General features: G+C 37.7%; 1 protein-coding gene across 1 annotated transcript; it reads right to left on the minus strand.

The window, feature by feature from the left end:
* Positions 1-12,015: 12,015 nt before the first annotated feature.
* Positions 12,016-13,143, minus strand: LOC137242319 (uncharacterized). The gene has a single exon (XM_067769647.1). It carries the CDS (start codon positions 13,023-13,025, stop codon positions 12,156-12,158), a length of 870 nt encoding a protein of 289 aa, XP_067625748.1. The 5' UTR covers positions 13,026-13,143; the 3' UTR covers positions 12,016-12,155.
* Between the last annotated feature and the right edge of the window lie 408 nt (positions 13,144-13,551).

Below are 13,551 nucleotides of genomic sequence, written 5' to 3' on the forward strand. Positions count from 1 at the left end.
GTCTAAAATGTGAAAGAGAACAACCCTTTAGTAATTGAATCATGATAGCATAATGCAGGTGATGTCAACAACATAACCTCATTTTTCGGCAGCTCTATTTGCCAATATTTACGCGTATTTCAAAAGTAATAAATTTTGATTACTTAATTTTTCGTAAAAATTCTTCAAAGAAATTAGGTTCCATCTAAATTTTCTGTATATTCTGTTGGGGAATACAAAGGAACGTTATCCTTTTTCTCTAAAAAGTTCTGGTAGCGGTTTATATAGTTATTCTATATCTAAACGTATAGTAAAATCTACTCCGATCATAGTAGAATTCAAAGGCATTCATATATGATAGGCAACCCTCTAAAATATACATACCAAAATTGTCAGAATAAGGGAAAACGTCAAGGGGATGAGAACACCTGAATATTCATTTCATCATGCATGATAGTACCGATACGCTAGTGGCGTAGTAAGGTTTTCTTGCGCGCGGGCCAAATATTTTTTTGCAATCACATATTTCGATAAAAATTTCTTTTCCATCGAAATCTGTATTATAAAATTCACCCAAGTTCCTTCAATTTATTTCTAAGTTGTTATTATCCTTGTTTAACAAATTTTAAAAGTCTAAAGGCTTGGTTTCCTCGAAAGCGGTGCCGCAATATAGCGGCCGCTACATAATGGTAGAGTATGTTGTCAAAAATATTGCAGTGTAAAAGCAATTACGTGGATACTAAGAAGACGGTGAAGTTCACCGTAAAGTAACATAGCGACAGGGCATAAAATATTACGGCCTTCATGACGGTAGAAATTCGTTCATCACCGTTTTTTACCACTGCTATTTGTTAAAGCGGTGAACATTTTGTCAAATGATTTGAAATTATTTATAAAAAATTTACATTTTTGAAATAAAACGTTTTTCTTGTACGTTTTTTTAAAGAAAATAGTCCAAAAAACAAAAATACTTAAAAATGCAGAATTAAATTTTGTGAATCGCCTGTCGTAACTTTTCGTAGTTTCCAACAAAGCGGTGCTGCTGAAAACAGTGAGTATACCGGCCGCTCTATAGCGGTCGTAACATAACGGCACCGCTTTTGGAGGAAACAAAGCCTTAAGAGAAATCCAGTTCTGAAATTAAGGTCATTTAGTGGTGTAAATCTTGTACGTATTTCTTGTTGGAGACGCGAGAAATTAATTTTCATTTTGCGGCGCCTTCTTACACATTTTACTATATGAATGTCCCATTTTTCACAAAGAGACTTCGCTTTTTCTATTGCTTTTTCACAAAGAGTGTCTCGAATTTCGGATAATTCAGTCGCTAATGATTTCAGATCATGATGCGCTTCTCTAAAATTCATCCCCCGATCTTGTAATCTGAGCTGCACACGATCAATCGTCCTTAAGATTGCATACCAGAACTGACTAGTGTTATGAAACTAAAATTTAGTATATTTTGCAACAGAACTGTAGAATCGCTTCTGATGCCACTTGTGGTGTTAGGTGTTAGTGTCCTCTGCTAATTGTTCTAAGTGTTCTACTACTTTCTCTAGCCCATCGACGATAACGATAACCCCTTGTATTCTGGCGCTCCATCGTGTTTCAGACTCACGTTTGACATTTTTTGTTACAGCATTTTTTAATAATTCCCAGCATGACATTGAACGTGAGAAAAAAGATATATGCTTTCAATTATTCCACAACCTGTCGCAAGTTTTCCGGATATATGCATGCATTCTGTAGTATAGAATTTTTTTCCAGAAATCAGTTATAATAAAAATACAAATTATCCAGGAAGTTCTGATTTGCGGACCATTTTGCGCCCCCCGTGAGTAGCGCCCGTGGCAAGATGCCTCCTTCCCTCACTACGCCACTACGATACAATCACATAAAGACGGAGCTTACTTCCAATTCCGAGTATGAAGCCAACAAGCACACTAAAATTGCATATTATAGGTTCTGAGGCCGAGTTAATTCGCTTATGAAAGAGAATAAAAATACGCACCAACTCAAAAAGTTAAAAGTTAATAAAATAAAAAAATAGCCGCGGGCGAAAATTTGGAATAAAAACTTGATTGTTTATTGACATTATAATACGATATTAAGATATCGCTTCCTACGGCGGCCGGGTTTTCGACTCGGGACTTTTTTTCCGTACCAAAGGCTTTCATTTCAGTGTAAGCCCATTTCAAAATCCCTGTCATCCTCAGCTCCTTGCGGCTGGCTTGCTCCATACCCTCCTGCTCCGGAAAGGTTTTGAAATTTACCCTCGTTATAGGCCGTGGTTCTGCTACAAATAGCGGAAACGGATCTACCTCGGATGGTTATACTCTTGCCAGGGAGTCACGTGTAAAAGATGGTTGCACCGTTCGGGTTGCTTTGAGTTAAAACCCAACGTTCGTTGCCCCGAAATTTCTAGAAAATCTTTGTGGCTCCCTGTTGTTCGCGAACAAGGACGCTCGCTGTTCACTTTCAAGTGTACCTCCGCTACCTTCTCCAGCTTACGCGGCCGCTCCAACCCGTCACTACAATCCTTGCAGCATGGACAAAAGCCATGCCGAGCACCAGCCCTTACGCCCCTCCCGCTTCTCCTTTTCCGAGATACACATTCGCGTAAGAAGGCGTCATCAATTCCCAGTCCCCACGCCATATGCTCCGTATTCTAGCTAAAAATATTTATGATTGCGACATGGGTCCAATACATAGTCTATTTCAACCCAACATCAGCCGCAGGGACAAAACCTTAGAAAGTCAAAGCATAACCATCCGGTCAGGTGATCTTGACCAATAAATATGTTACATCTATATTCCGCCTGCTACCTGCTGTCCAATTGGCTATATCCCTGATATCAGCGCACTACTCGGTGGCGATATCTGGCTTGTTAGTGGACACCAGGAGCATGCAGCTATCACAGCAATCCTGCCAGCATTTTCAATCGCGCAAGTCACATCTCTGAAGAAAAGATCGCCGGAGATATCGCCGTTTTTTCGAATTCTTATAAGTTTTCGTAAAGCGAAACGGGCTATAATAACTCCTTGGACCATAAGAAATCTTTTGTACAACACAAGCATTATTTTCTATGATTGGCAGTTCATTTCTCCTCGCCATGAGGGCAGGTATGGTAAGATTGTATCATCATAGTTTAGATTTGCTCTTGAGCGGCCGGCCAATTGGTTTGTATGTGGCTAGCAATGTTTATTTATCTTTTTATACCTTTCATGAAAATGAAATGGTATATTAATTTCGTCACGAAACCGAAAATTGTAAGTCCTTAAAGGAAAATAGATAGACCCACCATTAAGTATACCGAAATAATCAGGTTGAAGAGCTGAGTTGATTTAGCCATGTCCGTCTGTCCGTCTGTCCGTTTGTTTGTTTGTATGCAAACTAGTCCCTCAAGTTTTGAGATATCTTGATAAAATTTGGTGAGCGGGTGTATTTGGGTGTCCGATTAGACATTTGTGGGAACCGACCGGATCGGACCACTATAGCATATATCCTCCATACAACCGATTTTTCAGAAAGAGGATTTTTGTAATATCTTACCAAATTTAACAGATTGAAGCTTCAAACTTCACCATATACTTTCGTGTATTGCACATATTGTTGCCTGAAAAAATTGATGAGATCGGTCGTATATATAGTATATATCCCCCACAACCGATTGTTCAGATAAGGAACTTTTCGTAATTACTGCACTATTTTAAGAGCTAGAGGCTTCAAATTTCAACGAATGCTTACGTATATAGCATATATTGTTGTCTGAAAAAATCATAAAGATCGGTGGTATATATAGTATATATATGGTGGTATATATAGTATATATATATAGTATATATATATATATATATATATATTTTCGCAAATTTTAGCCCCATCTTAACAGCTAGAAGCTTCAAATTTCATCGAGTACTTACGTATATAGCATATATTGTTGTCTGAAAAAATCATAGAAATCGGTTGTATATATAGTATATATCTCATACAACCGATTGTTCAGATAAGAAACTTTTTGCAATTTCTAGCCCATTTTAACAGCTATAAGCTTCAAATTTCACCGATTGCTTACGTATATAGCATATATTGTTGTCTGAAAAAATCATAGAGATCGGTTGTATATATAGTATATATCTCATACAACCGATTGTTCGGATAAGAAACTTTTCGCAATTTTTACCCCATTTTAACAGCTATAAGCTTCAAATTTCACCGATTGCTTACGTATATAGCATATATTGTTGTCTGAAAAAATCATAGAGATCGGTTGTATATATAGTATATATCTCATACAACCGATTGTTCAGATAAGAAACTTTTCGCAATTTCTACCCCATTTTAACAGCTATAAGCTTCCAATTTCACCGATTGCTTACGTATATAGCATATATTGTTGTCTGAAAAAATCATAGAGATCGGTTGTATATATAGTATATATCTCATACAACCGATTGTTCAGATAAGAAACTTTTCGCAATTTCTACCCCATTTTAACAGCTATAAGCTTCAAATTTCACCGATTGCTTACGTATATAGCATATATTGTTGTCTGAAAAAATCATAGAGATCGGTTGTATATATAGTATATATCTCATACAACCGATTGTTCAGATAAGAAACTTTTCGCAATTTCTACCCCATTTTAACAGCTATAAGCTTCAAATTTCACCGATTGCTTACGTATATAGCATATATTGTTGTCTGAAAAAATCATAGAGATCGGTTGTATATATAGTATATATCTCATACAACCGATTGTTCAGATAAGAAACTTTTCGCAATTTCTACCCCATTTTAACAGCTATAAGCTTCAAATTTCACCGATTGCTTACGTATATAGCATATATTGTTGTCTGAAAAAATCATAGAGATCGGTTGTATATATAGTATATATCTCATACAACCGATTGTTCAGATAAGAAACTTTTCGCAATTTCTACCCCATTTTAACAGCTATAAGCTTCAAATTTCACCAAATGCTTACGTGTATAGCATATATTGATGTCTGAAAAAATCATTGAGATCGGTGGTATACATAGTATATATCTCATACAACCGATTGTTCAGATAAGAAACTTTGCGCAATTTCTGCCCCGTTTTAACAGCTAGAAGCTTCAAATTTCACAAAATGCTTACGTATATAGCATATGTTGTTGTCTGAAAAATCATAGAGATCGGTGGTATATATATTATATACTTCATATAAACTTTCATTTTTGCCCCTTTTTTACGGCTAGAAGCTTCAAAATTCATTAAATTTCATCAAATAGTTACGTTTACGTCATATATTTTTGAAATACGTGATTCGTGGTCATACTTTTTACATGCAGGTCACAAAAAACGTGAAGCTTTGCATCCTCTCACAAAGTACCTACCTACTTTTTATTTTATATTTATCTTAAAAATCGTTTAGGTATGTAGATCTGTTCACTAGATATTTCTTATCTTATACATCCGATTATTCGGAGATTACGAACGGGATAAGATTATTGTTCAGCCCCATTCATGAAAGGTATAAAGTCTTCGGCATAGCCGAAGACAGTCCCGTCCTTACTTGTTTCTAAGTGCTGTCGGCAAGCAACTGAAGGATTTATGGCATACGCCTTGAAGGCGAAAGTGTTACCGAATGTTACCCCTAAGATCTTTGGATGACTGACAGTCGGTAGCGTAACACCATCGCACATTGTTTCGTGTAGAACAAGCTAGCTGGACAAAAACAAAGTTCTTATTCCAAGAAAAGTGTAATGAGAAATGAAAGAAAACAAACAAAATAACGGGATTTTTGCTTTTTTTCTGAGATTTTTGCTCATATATATTGAGTAATTGAAGTAAGAAGGCAGGAGTGGCCGCAAAATGCATTGATTAATTTGCAAAAGTCTTTTTGAATATTAAGATTCATATTTCTTTTAAGTGAACACTTTTACATAATTTTTTTTATGGATTCTAAGCTCGAAGATCATTGACTTCAACCTGCCACAATCTACCGCACCAGTCACCAAGGCATAAAAACAGGTACATACAATGGATTGATGAAGATAAACCAAAACCAGGTATCGTCAATACCAATGACGGCAACACTGCTCGTAGGTTTTTCGAAAATTCTGAGGCTAGTGCTGAGATTACGGGATTGGATGTAACGCTCATCAAAAGATTCGACACTCTCCTTCGTGCATTAGCATCTGGGTACAATATAAATATCCAAAGATTTGAAAAATTTGCGGTCGAGACTAAAAAACTATACACAGATCTCTATCCATGGTTTAATATGCCTGTTACATTTCATAAATTCTTAGTGCATAGTACTGGTATTATAAAATCAGGAATTTTACCTATTGGTCAACTTTCCGAGGAAGCACAGGAAGCCCGTAACAAAGATTTGAGACGATTCAGGGATTATAACACACAAAAGCAGACGCGTGAAGCCACGAATAGAGATCTTATGAATATGTTGCTTATAACATCGGATCCTTTAGTTAACAGTTTTAGGGAGATACCTAAGAAAAGATTTAAAAGTCTGACTTCAGAAGTCTTAAATTTACTGTCCCCCGATAATGTTGAGGAGTCAATAAATACCCCAGTGGTACCCCAGTTGTTTCAAGCTTTCACAGTAGTGTTGCTGATGTTCATGACTATTCCACAAGTGACTCATCCAATGAAAGTGATGATAGCGAATAATAACATAATTATAAAAGAAGATTATAGTGTGGGTATAACTTTTTGTTGGATCAGGTTTTATTCAATTTAAATCTATTGTCTTTTCTACTTTGTATGATACTTTACTTTTAAGTTTTTGTAATAAGTAATTTTCACATAATTAATTTAATTATTTACATTGTTATTATTATTATTGTAATTCACTTTTACATTCCTGACTGGTACTATAAAATAATTCTGTAAAAATTGTAGTGCCAGGATAAATACTCAAATAAATACAAAATATGTATGTACATATGTACAGTCACTCACATAAATAAGTAGACACCCCTTTTTGGATAATTCTTACAATTTTTGCTTTCGCAAATTTATTTTAACTAATTTCCCATAAGAAAATTTGTCACGATCTATAACAAAAACTAAATTATATTTAAAAAATTCGACGAATTTTCATAAAAAATTTTAATTTTTTTTCCGAATTTTTAGAATTTTTTAGAGTATTGAGATTTGTATTCCATTCAATTTAAGTACAATAAAGTAATATTCGCGGCCACCGTGGTGTGATGGTAGCGTGCTCCGCCTATCACACCGCATGCCCTGGGTTCAACTCCCGGGCAAAGCAACATCAAAATTTTAGAAATAAGATTTTTCAATTAGAAGAAATTTTTTCTAAGCGGGGTCGCCCCTCGGCAGTGTCTGGCAAGCGCTCCGATTGTATTTCTGCCATGAAAAGCTCTCAGTGAAAACTCATCTGCCTTGCAGATGCCGTTCGGAGTCGGCATAAAACATGTAGGTCCCGTCCGGCCAATTTGTAGGGAAAAATCAAGAGGAGCACGACGCAAATTGGAAGAGAAGCTCGGCCTTAGATCTCTTCGGAGGTTATCGCGCCTTACATTTATTTTTTTTTTTAAAGTAATATTCTTAAGTCCTTTAAATTTTTTTGGATCTATGTCACTTATTCACATGAGTTACTGTATATGAAATAAGCAAATGTATGCATATGAAGTAAAATTTTGAAAAAAAAATAAAAAAAAGAACATATGGCTGAAAAAAATGACGTAGTTGTAATAAATGACTGCATATGAAACGGAAAATCTCATAAAATAATTTTGTCCAGCTAGCTTGTTCTACACGAAACACTGTGCATCGAAGTGAACGTCTAATAGTCCACGTCATAAACAGAGTGGCGGTGGATTTGGTCGGCTAGGTTTAGATAATTAGCCGTCCATCTTTTTATACAAAGAGGAAAGGGTGAACCATCTATAGCTTGGAGTAGAGTGCCGTGGTGCTTGTGTCAAAAGCTTTTGACAGCGCTGGTAGTACTATGAATTTTGCGGAAGCCATGCTGAGTGGCCTGGCGAAGATTCGGAGTAAAGGTAGGGAGCAGGAAGGTTTCGCTACTGGCGAAAGGAGTGATACCGGTCGTTATGACTCACCTTCGTTAACTTACTGCCTCAGCGCTAAACTGTATTGGCATTGGGCCTATTGATTTAGAGGGTTTGGCTTTTTTCATGGCTTCCTCAACCTCTGTGGGGGTGATGATAACGGCTCACGCGAATTTCTCAAATAATAAGCTGGTCAAGGAAGTACCGCCGTACCAAATTTCAAGGAATTTGCACCATAAATTAATTTGGTTTAGAATCTGTCGGCTCCTGGTTCATTTCCCGGAAAAATAAGAAAGAAAACGGACCAAGGTGTAAATCTAAAGCATCCACAATTCCCTTGAACATACACACAAATATTCATTAAAATCAGTCCAGTTTTTTAGGAGGAGTTCAATTCAGTTACACACGTGCATATGATGTACATATATATTGTCACGAAGGTATGATAGGAACAATAGAGATACCATTCCCTACAAACTCAGAAATTTTGCATAACGCCTTATTGCCAAAAGCGTGGGAGATGATTAACTGTGTAACATAGTCCTTACCTCTGGGCCCTATTCGCTAACTGTGAGTTTTAAATTGTACACAGGAAATTGTGTAAACTTTGAAATTCTGATTCAGTAAAGCGAAACTGTGAACAAAAAAACTCACTGATTAAAACTTTGTGAGTTTTCTTGGCAGGCAGTGTACACTATAGTGACATTCAAAACTCATACGCACTGTTGCAGAATGACTTTTTTGTTTTCATGGCGTTTGATGAATATTTTCTCCCTGACATAAAACTTTTACATTCATCGCTCATTCAGCAAAACAATGTGCACAATAATTTACAGAATCGCATGAAAATTTAAAGTGTAAATTGTGTGTGCAAATGAGTTTGCAATGAGTGTACATTTTTCAGTTGTTCACAGTTAGGGAATTGACTCCCTGGTACAAGGACAAAACTCGAATTGTGAGGAGGTGGAAATGCAAATATCCCGACAAAAAAATAATAAGGCACAGAAGAATAGCATTTCTTACGCAAACTTTTTAATATAAAGAAGCTTTTGGCATTGACAAATGTAGCTGCATCTAGTGCCGCTATACCTTAACTTCACTTCAAACGCTGCTGAGGTTTACCCACTACCCTTTGTCATTAGCCGTTTTTTACACGCGTATACTTTTACGTTTGCGCGTAAAAAAAACGGTTATCCTCGCTTAGATAATGCTTAGGAGACCCATCTAGCGACAACTAGCTACAGAACATGTTGTACCGAAAAGCGCAGACACAAACCTCTGGTGGCCATAGTGTATAACATAGAGCTGAATCGGTTGCGATGAATGGCAGACACACACCATTTGTAGAGGTGGTACATAGAATTAGAGTAGAGGTGAAACATAGACACATATTTCAGTTGCATCTAAGTATAATGCGTATTGAAATTTAGGAGTACTAATTTTATGCGCAGCAATTTCAGAAGAGTAGATAAAGTTTAACGCTTAGCAGTCCATATAAAGTTTAAGCGTCCGGGCAATTCCTGGCATAGAGGTGCGACACCGTTTTGTGGACATCACTGAGGACCTGTTTGTTTTTCTTCTACATACGGCTGTGTTATCTGGTGCCGTACCGAACTGTTTTCTCCCTGATCTCCCCAGTTATTTCGACTCGCGAAACCAGACATTGTCACCGAACAAACCATCGCCGACCTTATTTACAACATGGATGATGCAAACTTCGACCATATTGGACATCCACGTCGATGCCATTACGCTACCGACTGCCTCAGACCCAAAAAGACTGCGTGTGACGTTCCGTCAGGATCTATATTTATATTACAATTGTATTTAAAGTCCAGAGCCGTAATAAAATCCTCAAATTTCTTGCCTGCACAAAAGGGTAACAACAAAGAGACGCTCGTTATCACTTACAAAGCAAATGGCCGGCCGATCACCAGTTTTGTCGCCTGGTATTAAAAATACTTCCTGGAAAAGGCTGCAGACCTGTCAAAATGCTGCAATCAGAACTGCCATGGGATATCGCCTTATGGTCCCTTAACACCACCTACATAGGGAGGCTAAAGAGCTCAACAGGTAGTTTTTGCTAAATTGTCACAAACCAGGGCACCCTAGCAACAGCTGCTTGATTTAGCCCGGCCTCCTAGAGGGAACGTTTCCATAAGCGTTTGATCCAGACAAACATGAGGAGACCCTATACAAAATCTACAAAGAAACGGTAAACGTCTTTGCTTGGACGTGCCCGGTGAACCCCTTTTATCAATATACAATGTTCTACTATTGCAGAAGGAGAAAGCACACTACCAAGGGAAACACGAGTCATTTCGTTCTGGATACTGTAATTTGTTAACCTCTCACTTGTCCAGATTCAACCCCGACATGCGTAATCTCGCTTCCAAGGCAGCCGGTTCTGTGTACCGCAGCGACTCGGGATTTTTCCCGACCAAGGGCTGTCATTTCAGTGTAACCACATTTTATTTGTTGCGTCCCTCCTACAAATTGTCATCTTTATACCAGATCCTTGCAGCGGGACTGCGCCATATTGCGCAAACATTGGTGCAATTCAGGAACATAACATCTAAACCCAGAAGAATTAAACAAGGGGTACCACAAGGTGGTGTTCTATCCCCGCTTTTGTTTAATTTCTACATATGGAAGCTATCTTCGCCACCAGAAGGAGTCACCATTATACCTACGCCGATGACTGCACAATGCATAATGACATGTAATAAATTTAACATTTTCTCCCTGGTATCTCCAGCTTTTTTGGCCTCGCGAAACCTGACATTTTCACCAACGAAATCCTTGGCGAACTTATTTAAAACGTGGACACGCCAAATGCCGATCATATTAGACATCCACGTGGATGCTATTACGCTATTTACTGTCTTACACCCAAACATATTGGGTGTGACGTTCGATCAGGATACACCTTTTGACGAGCATGCAACCGCAATTGTACTTTAAACCAGAGCCGTAATAAATTCCTCAAAGAAACGCTCATTTCCACTTGACTGGCCGAGTGCATGCTAAACGTCACTGATATGGTCGCCAAACCTAAAGTTACTCACTGGAAGAAAATAAAGGCCTGCCAAAACATCGCTCTCGGAACCGCTAGGGGTTGTATTCTAAAACGCCACCTACACAATAAAGAGAGAGTACTCCCCGTTAGGGAAAGAAATGAAATGCTGAACAGTTTCTGTTGAATACCCAGAAACTTGGGCATCCCAGCAAACATGTCATTGAAGAAGCCACACCTCCCAGGGACTTAAAAGGTCATATCTGTAAGCATTGTTAGGAAATACGGCACCTGAGAATACAGCCGTATGAAGCAAAAAACACAAACAGGGCCACAGTGATATCCACAAACAGGCGTCGGACCTCTATGCCAGGAATTGCCAACGAACACAGTCCTTAAATAAAAATACCCAGAACTCGCTGAAGAGGAACATACTGTCCCTAGAGTCACTCTAGCTCAACTTCGATGTGGGTACTGTAACAGGTTAAACTCTTACCTATCCAAAATCAACTCCGACATATATAGTGTATGTCCTGCTTGTGATCGGTCGCGCCTATTAGATGGGGCGAAGCACTGCTACAACAACAACAACATACGTAATGTTCGTCGATGTGTCCCGGCATGACACCAACCATCTTTTCAATTGAAATGTGGAACCTACGACTCTAACACCAATCTCCTTATGGTCCGCCCTTCTATGGATTTCCGTTGGAGGACCTTGATGACAATTTGTGAGTGGTCCTACCCATTGAACGGGGCGAAGGCCGAAGCACTGACAACACAACAACATACTACTTAAGGTATGTTTTCGAGTTAACTTCCACGCCGCAAGCAAGTTTTCTATGCATTTACATATATTATATTAGGATGTTGAGATATTTTTTGAAAGCTAAAGAAAAGCGCCGCAGGCGTGAATATAGAATAAAAAATCGGGCTGGGTTTTATTGCAAATTTTTTATTGCGATTCTTTATTCCAAATTTCCATTTTTTTACTTTGGAGATAAACCCTCTAATATAAGTTCCATTGACGCTATTATACGTCACCTAAAAATCTTAACGGTTTCCTTTTCCATAGGTATGGAAGTTGCTTTAAAGGTTTGATATCATTATTTGACAGATTTTATTCGCTTAGCCCATGTAAATTTTCACCACCATCTTCATCCTCATCCTCGGAATTGGTATCATTACTGGAGTGCAATGTTATTTCAATTTCTATAATAGAGTTATTGTGATGGCCATCTCCCCCTGCTTCTTCATCTGGAAGGACTTGAATGCTAGGAGCTTCTTCAATAGCCGTTGTCACTTGTTGATGTTCTGCAATCTGATCCTTGTAGGAAGAATTTTCGCCAGTCAACTCCTTGCTTATGGAGTTTAATATCTCACTTTTCTGGGAATTTAGCTCAATAGATGAATGCGAAAATAATTTCGAGACAACTATATTATCCGAAGAAACTTTATTTTCGTGACCTACAGGCACCGTTGTATGGGACTTCCCGTTCCCACTTGTAGCATAAAATTTACTTTTAGTTTCGCACTGCTTTTCACTTGTAACATTTGATGTCACAATTCCGACTTTTCCACAGCTCTCATTTATTGACAAATTTGAAGCACTGAAAAGGCTATTTATAATTCGACCTGACGATATACTAGGTAACTCCGTCGGTTTATAAATTGCTTTTTCTGGAACATTACAATGGCTTTCTCTGCATATACCGAAGGTATTGTTTGTCCGTGAAAGGCTTGCATTGAATGAAGGGGAAATATCGCAAATTAAGACTGCAGTTTGATGCTTTTGTGATAGGAAGGTATTGTTTTGACTTTGGAAAATCGGTGCTGCAGACAAGTTGGTATTATTTTTCACTTTTCCATTTCTTTGTTTGTTCCTAGCAGAACTGTAATAACTCTGCTGGTGTCGCGGCCTGTTTCGAATCAGTTCTACAAGGTTTGTGGATTGTTTGACACGGCGCTTTCGCAACATTTTGCGTTTCATAATGCACCAGGTTGGTTGATAAATAATTTGGCCTCTCTAAAATTTTACGCTTGAAATTTTGTGTCTTTATATTTAAACTCAAACCACAGAAAAAAACTTCCAAAAGCTAAATATCAAAAAATGGTCCCAGTTTTTGTTTTGACGATTGAACAAAATTCAACGCTAGGTTGATAGAAAACAATTGTACAGTTGCAAATTTGACGGTAAATTATAGATAAGTCTCAGTTTTTGTTTTGACGAAACTAAAATTTTTCCGATTGTAATTCGGAAAAGAACAAAAGTATTTCAGGAATACAATTGTTTATCAGAAAAGCTCAAATGGATACCAGAAAACCACAAATGGATTTTAAATATAGATAAGTCTCAGTTTTTGTTTTGACGACCTTTTCCGACTGTATTTCGGAAAGAACAGAAGTATTTCAGAAATATCAATTGTTTATCAGAAAAGTTCATATGGATTTCAGAAAACATCAAACGTGTTTCAGAAATCACAAATTGATTTCAGATATTCCAGATGTATTACAGA

This window comes from Eurosta solidaginis, chromosome 2, assembly GCF_040869045.1.
Source record: "Eurosta solidaginis isolate ZX-2024a chromosome 2, ASM4086904v1, whole genome shotgun sequence".
Classification (NCBI taxonomy): Eukaryota; Metazoa; Arthropoda; class Insecta; order Diptera; family Tephritidae; genus Eurosta; species Eurosta solidaginis.

Excerpts from the sequence above, each read along its gene's own strand:
- LOC137242319 (XM_067769647.1), bottom strand. The coding sequence starts at position 13,025 with ATGAAACGCAAAATGTTGCGAAAGCGCCGTGTCAAACAATCCACAAAC.